The sequence below is a fragment of the Oncorhynchus keta genome, chromosome 29, assembly GCF_023373465.1.
Source record: "Oncorhynchus keta strain PuntledgeMale-10-30-2019 chromosome 29, Oket_V2, whole genome shotgun sequence".
NCBI lineage: Eukaryota > Metazoa > Chordata > Actinopteri > Salmoniformes > Salmonidae > Oncorhynchus > Oncorhynchus keta.
Genome location: NC_068449.1, coordinates 46637303 through 46644702, shown reverse-complemented (window position 1 = coordinate 46644702; position 7400 = coordinate 46637303). Strand labels below are relative to the sequence as shown.

The window sequence follows — 7400 nt, the reverse complement described above, 5'->3', positions numbered from 1 at the left end:
CTGGTGCAAACACAGAGACAGGAACAATCACCCACAAAACCCAACACAAAACAGGCTACCTAAATATGGTTCCCAATCAGAGACAATGACTAACACCTGCCTCTGATTGAGAACCATATCAGGCCAAACAGAAATAAACAAACCAGACACACAACATAGAATGCCCACCCAGCTCACGTCCTGACCAACACTAAAACAAGGAAAACACATACGAACGATGGAGAGAACGTGACAGTGTGTATAAAAAAAGAAAAAGAAGAGGGAAGTGTCCAATGTTTCTATGCATGGGACAGCAGTGTTGAATGTGTTTGTGAGTATGGGTGTATGCATGTGTCTGTGTGTGTGAGAGAGAGCTTGTGTGTGTATTTTGTGTGAGTGAGCAGGTGTATGTGTGCAAAAAAAGTCTCTACGATGCAGGACAGGCAGACAGCCAGTGATGGCTGTTCAACAGCCTGATGGTCGGATGTTAGAAGCAGTCCCTGAGCCTGTTGGTTCCGGCTCTGATGCTCCTGTACCGTCTGCAAGACGGTAGTAGAGGGAACAGTCCGTGGCTCGTTGGCTGAGGTCCATAATGATCTTCTTGGCCTTCCATCGACACAGAGTGGTGTAAATGACCTGGAGGGCCGGCAGCGTGCCCCCGATGGTGCTTTTGGCTGATCACACCACTCGCTGAAGAGCCGTACGGTTGAGGGTGATGCAGTTACTGTACCAGGCGGTGATGTAGCCCAACAGAAAGCGCTTAATGATGCATCTGCAGAAGTTTGTGAGGGTCGTAAGGGCAATGCCGAACTTCTTCACCATGGTGATGTGACCATATCAGGTCCTCGGTGTTGTGCACACAGAGGAACTTGAACCTTTTAACCCTCAACACTGTGGCCCAGTCTATGTGGAGGGGGGTGTGCTCTCCCTTCTGTCTCCTGTACTCCACAATCAGTTCCTTGGTTTTGTTGACTTTTGAGAGGTTATTGTCCTGGCGCCACTCCGTCAGGGCTCCAACCTCCTCACTGTAAACTGTCTCATCATTGTTGGTAATCAGGCCTGCCACTGTCATGTCGTCAGCAAAATTGATGATTGTGTTGGAGTCGTGGGTGAACAGGGAGTACAGGAAGGGACTGAGCACACACCCCTGGGGGGCCCCCTGTATTAAACGTCAGCATGGCAACGGTGTTGTTGCCTACCCTCACCAACTGGGGTCAGCCTTTTAGGAAGTCCAGGACCCAGTTGCACAAGGATGAGTTCCAAGGTAACGAGCTTTGAGGGCACTATGGTGTTGAAAGCTAAGCTATAGTCGGTAATTCCTCTTGTTCAGGTGGGATAGTGTGTTTTTCTAGTGCGAATGTGATTGCGTTGTCTGTGGATCTGTTGGGGCGGTAAGATGGAGGTGATGTGACCCTTGACTAGCCTCTCTAAGCACTTCCTGGTGACAGGAGTGAGTGCTATGGGGCAATATTGACATTTAGTTCAGTTACCTTAGATTGTTTGGGTACAGGAACAATGGTGGACATCTTGAAGCATTTGGGGATGGCAGACTAGGATAGAGAGAGATTGAATATGTCCGTAAAAACTCCAGCCGACTGGTCTGCGCACGCCTTGGGATGCCGTCCGGGCTGGCAGCCATTTAAGAGTTAACAGTCCCTGCCACATGCTTCTTTGCTTATGAGCTGTTGAATTGCAACTCCACTTTGTCCCTGTACTGACTTTCTGCTTCTTTGATTGCCTTACGGAGTTTGTAGCTGGTCTGTTTGTACTCCATGTTCCGGGTCACCTTACCGTGGTTGAATGCTGTGGTTCCAAAGTTTTGCGCAAATACAGCCATCTATCCCTGGTTTTTGGTTGGGGTATGTTAGAAACTCTTTGATGTACACACAGAAACATGACATTATAAAATGTTAACTACGGTCAAGCCCATCTCTAACACTGTGATTCACGTATCTAACAATATGGAGCCATTGGAGTCTTTGCAATGATACAAAAATAACCAAGTCAATCAGCACAGAGTCAATTTTGCATTTAATTTCAACAAAATGATCATACACTCACATAACAAGTACAGTACTTTTATTGCACAAAACAATACATGATACTTTTCACTAACACCTTACCTTTGATGTAAATCTGGTACCCTCACTTTAATAAAATACATGTTTGAATACTTTGGAAAAGGTTCAACATTACACACAACTTCACTATTTTATGTCAAGTAAATGTGAATTAAGGCACTCATTATCTCACTATAAAATACCAGTATCAACCTAAAGTGACAATCAGTTAGGGTTGGACCCATCAATTAAGCACTTTTACAGACACCATCACACCAACCATCTACTCTGCCTCATCATACTCATTCTTTCCTCAGTTCACCTCATCCAGTTCCCTACTACACCCAAAACCAACAGAAGTAACTACAAACAAACTAGTACTACTACATGTCACTAGACTCTATACATGGGCCGTGTGCATTTTCTGCTGGTGTATTCTGCGGTTGCTCCTCTCTGAGAACCTCTTCCCGCAGTGTGTGCAGGCGAACGGTCTCTCTCCCGTGTGGACCTTCAGGTACATCTTCAGCTGGTGCTGGTGGGAGAACCGCTTCCAAAACTGGGGAAGCTGTTTGATTTCTCTCCTGTGTGGACCCTCTGGTGCCTTTTCAGGTTGAATGAGTGGGAGAAACTAGCCTGGCACAGGTGGCAGCCGAACGGTTTCTCCCCCGTGTGCATTCTCTGGTGCCTCTTCAGGTTGGAAGAGTCGGAAAAACTAGCCTGGCACAGGTGGCAGCTGAATGGTTTCTCCCCCGTGTGCATCCTATGGTGGATCTCCACCTGTTTGGGGAAACTGAAGGCTTTCCCACAGAACGAGCACGGGAAGCGCTTCTCTTTGGCCCTGCCACCTTTACTGATTACATCTCTACTGTCATTTGTCAGTGGGCTTGTTGAGGCATTGTCTGAGTTCTGGTTTAACATTAGGAAATTGTGAGGAGGATGAAGGCCAGGGAGAGTCTGTGTTGTCTGAGGGTCCATGTTCCAGTTGATAGATCCTATAGAAGGCAGACTGAAGGCAGCACCTGTTAGGGGGTTAACCTGAGGCCCCATCAGTCTCTCTGAATCACAACTATAGGAGCAGGACGGAGCATCACTAGCCAAGTCTATGTCTGTTCTCTCCCGTCGCATACGGACACCTCCCCGACCCTGCAGACCAAATCTACGCCTCGCCCTGGTCTCAGCCAGTCTGTTGTCATGGACACTAAGTTTGTTTGTTGTTTTATGTTCGACAGTCTGTTTCTGGCTGTGCTGAACAGTGTTGTTCCCCAGCCCAGAGTTGAAGACGCTGTCCCATCCACTGACCTCCACTATGTTGCCTCTAGTCCTGTCCTGCTCAGTGATATCATGCCCTGGGCATTTGGCTGCACCGGTCTGGGTCTGGAAATCTAAGATGGATGTCCAGTCTCCTCTGTTAGCCTCCAGCCAACCACCTGCAAAAAAGACTACAAACATGGCAGTGAAAAAACGCCATATGTAGAGTTGAGTCAATTACCTGGTGAAGTTCATATATTATAATATGTGTGTTTCGGTAACTAAACATAAGTTATATTGATTTCATGAATGAAGAAAATAAATAATAGCCAGGTGCATCACTATTCCCATTGAAGATCTATTACTGTATGTAGGCTATATGTATGTCTCCCTTACCTTGCTCCCAGATCTTTAGTCCACTGAGCAGATCAATGCTCTCTGGTTCGTCTTCTATTGTCTCCTCTTTGACCAGCAGCAGATGAGGCTTCCCATCCTCCATGTCTACTAACTGTAAGAGATACAGAGTGAGAGGATGTTGGATCAAGAAATCTGATATGAGCACACTGCTATGGAGCATCTTCTGATTGGGCAATGAGGGATTGCTATGAGTACTATGCAAACGCGTTAGTCAATTTGATTACTTGACACTCTTTAATGGTTTGAAAAGGCATGGTCCCACACTTAAGACAACAAATCAAGACCTGGGCCCGTATCCACAAAGACTCTGAGTAGGAGTGCTGATGTAGGATGAGTTTTGCCTTTTAGATCATAATGAATCAAATTATATCTGAGATCAGCAGTCCTACTCTGAGAGACTTTGTGGATACGGACCCTGAACTAAAACCATTCAGACAGACCTTCACAGTGGGCTCACCTCAGTGAGACTGTGTGTGGTCCTGTGCTGCTCAGCTGGTTCCTCTGTGGGTTCAAGAGGTGTAGTCTGGTTGTCCTCCGTGATCATGGGACCCTCAGGGTTCCCCAGACCCTCCTCACACCCCTCCTCCTTCACCAGCAGCACATCTGGACCCTCCTCCTGGAAGAGTCAGGTGATACAGATTACACAGACATACATTCCCTCAGGTATGTACACACAGATAAACACACTTTCAACATAGTGTTTACCCATCCCCACTATGTTTGAGTCTCATACGATTTCACAAATTCCTGTACATGCAAATGTAACCGCAAAATTATTGGCACCCTTGATAAAGATCAGGGAAAATACTAAACAAAAAAAAAGATTGTTCATCTTTATCAAGTTTCCATAGTTTAGCACCCCATTGAATATGCCTTATATACAGTATATATAATTAAAGTAGTTGAATGGAAATAATGAAACACATCATATATCCTACACAGTGGAAACACCATGTGACCCACTTTTTAGGCTTAAGCCTTATATATCACACAATGTCTGGATGCAATATTCTACCCAGGAATATTCAACACTGAAATATGTTACTCTCCTTATTCCAAATGTATCTGGATTTTTTTCTGCTGACAACAATGAACATTCATCATAGTCTTTGATGCTGGGTTTGATCTAAACGTTAGAAGCTATCGAGTGGAATGGTTACTTTCTATAGCTCGGTATCCATTCAATTGACGACAGATTTGACGACAGATTTGAAAGAAAACGTGCACATTTTCCCACCAGTGGTGTTTCCACCAAACTGACTTGATAGAAAAGAGCAAGAATATTTATTTGTCAAACGTAAATCAAGCCTTGATTTTTCTTTGAAAATGAGCATCAAGATCACCGTGCACTTTCACCACCCTCGGGAGCCTAATAAACTACATGGTTTCCCCGAGTCGTAGTGGGAGGACCACACACCATGTCATCGCGTGACTCCAAGTTTACTTCGATATGGCTTGATGGCTTTTATATCAACATTTGCGCATAAAGGCGTTTCCCCCGCCCTTTCTCTCAATGAATTTTACAGACGCAAAAGATCCCATGTCGAACAAACACATTCTGTAGGCTTTTAGAAAATTGTACCAAAACTTCCTGTTTCCATCACAGCTGCCATTATTTTTTTTCTCTGAATGACTTTACTTGCACAAAATCTGTGAATGGAAACGTGGTTCATGTTATAGAGTGGAATGGTTTTTCTGCTCCTGTGTGGACCTAGAGGTATATTTTCAGCTGGTCCTGGTGGGAGAACCTCTTCTCACACTGGAGGCAGCTGTAGGATTTCTCCCCTGTGTGGACCACCTGGTGCCTCTTCTGGTGTCCAGCCTGGGTAAAGTGCATACTGGGTACAGCTGAAGGATTTCATCCCTGTTTGGATCCTATACACTACTGTACTGGTTCCAGTCCTCTCTAAACAGATCCGTCTGTGTCTCTAAACCCAAGGGCATGTTGCCAGGGTCCCAATGGGATTGAATCGTCCTCAAGGCTCGGGTTACTCTGAGTCGGGAGCAGGAGGACAGTCCAGTGGCCCCAGCTCCAGTCTCTCTGGGTCTGATCTCTGGTCAGATCCTTTGTGCAAGAGCCTTTGTGTTAAAGTCTCTGTGTCTGTCTCTGACTTGAAGACGGTGTTCTGCGTTCTACTGACCTCCGTGATGCTGCGGCAGGTCCTGGGTTGGGGCGTGGCAGTGCGGTTCTCCGTGGCTACAGGGGGCGTCCCAATCTCGATGTCTCTTCTGTGTCGTGGGTCCTCTCCTTCAGACCTCTCCTGCTTGACCTCAGGATCTCTAGCCTCTACATCTGCAGACTGACACAAGGGAGGTTATTATTGGTACATGAGTTGAATTGGATAACAATGTCATAGAGAAGTCTCACAAGCTCCCCTATGGTATATAAATAAGGATGATCTAGAAGAAAAAAGGAAACGCACACTCTAGGAGCTCAGATGCAAAAATGTAATTACCAACGTTTCGACAGCCAAGCTGTCTTCATCAGGGTATGATGACTCGTTTATGTAGTGTCAAAAGACACAGGTGTCTGTAATCATGGCCAAGAGTGGCCTAATATCATTGGTTAATTATCAAATATTAAAATGTCATACAAAGAACAGCATACAAACAACAAATGGATAGCATACGATCATAGACAAATATGACTACACAAGCTTACAAACAATTACAATGGCAAAGTCACAATAATCACAAGAATGGCTTCAGATCAAAGTCTACGTTGAGACCGAAGGGCGCAAGGGTCTTTAAGTTAAAGATCCAGGCAGCCTCTCGTTTTAACAATAAATTATCAAGGTCATCCCCTCTCCTAGGGAGGGTGACATGTTCGATGCCAATATAACGCAGAGACGAAATCGAGTGGCCTGCCTCCAAGAAGTGGGCCGCAACTGGACAAGTAAAGGTTTTACACCTAATGGTGCTACGATGCTCTGAGATTACGTACTTTTAATTCACGCTTTGTTTTACCTACATAATTTTTACCACAAGGACAAGTTATAAGATAAATAACTGCCTTCGAGGAGCACGTAATAACACCTTTGATTGGGATCGATTTCCCTGTTTGTGGGTGTTTGAAGGATGTTAATTTATAAGTGCCATTGCATTGAGCACAGCCATTACATTTGTAATTTCTATCCAGTTGGGGCGCAAATAGACGTTGTTCAGAAATATCTTGGGGTGGTAAATCAGAGTGTACCAATTGGTCTCTGAGATTTCTGCCCCGCGAGAATACGACCAAGGGAAGGTCCGAAAACACATTACCGAGACGATCATCGCATTTTAGAATGTGCCAATGTTTGTGAACAATTCCCTTAATTTGTTCAGAGCACTTTGAATAGCGGTTAGTTAGAACACAAGAATGCGTGTTTTTACGAGACTGACCTTGAAAAAGGTCATGTCTCGTTTTGTTTTGAATTTTCTCAATGGCAATATTAATCTGATCATTCTTGTAGCCCCTCTCCTTGAACTTTCTTTGCGTCTCAGCCATATTTCTGTCGAAATTCTTTTGATTCGACAGAATTGGCTGTAGGGCAAACTATTTTTCAAGAGAAGTGGGTGACAACTATCAGCCCTCAACAAACTGTTACGATCAGTAGGTTCTTTGCTTAATAAAGGGTTATCTTTTGTGCCTACAACCCAGTGCAACGATTTTGATGTTAAGGTAGACATGTTTAAGTTTTTTAGAAATATCCGCTT

At 44.8% G+C, this 7400-nt stretch overlaps 1 protein-coding gene across 1 annotated transcript; it reads right to left on the bottom strand.

Moving 5' to 3' along the window:
- Positions 1-1991: 1991 nt before the first annotated feature.
- On the bottom strand, positions 1992-7100 carry LOC118361968 (zinc finger protein 707-like). Its single transcript, XM_052485231.1, has 5 exons — positions 7086-7100; positions 5846-6004; positions 4162-4320; positions 3684-3795; positions 1992-3466 (listed from the first exon to the last, which is right to left on the bottom strand). The coding sequence occupies exons 1-5, from the start codon at positions 7098-7100 to the stop codon at positions 2562-2564; spliced, it is 1350 nt and encodes a 449-aa protein (XP_052341191.1). The 3' UTR covers positions 1992-2561.
- Positions 7101-7400: the final 300 nt, after the last annotated feature.

Excerpts from the sequence above, each read along its gene's own strand:
- LOC118361968 (XM_052485231.1), bottom strand. Across the intron at positions 3,796-4,161 it reads CCACACACAGTCTCACTGAG|TTAGTAGACATGGAGGATGG; the intron begins GTGAGCCCACTG and ends TATCTCTTACAG. Across the intron at positions 3,467-3,683 it reads ACTAAAGATCTGGGAGCAAG|GTGGTTGGCTGGAGGCTAAC; the intron begins GTAAGGGAGACA and ends TCTTTTTTGCAG.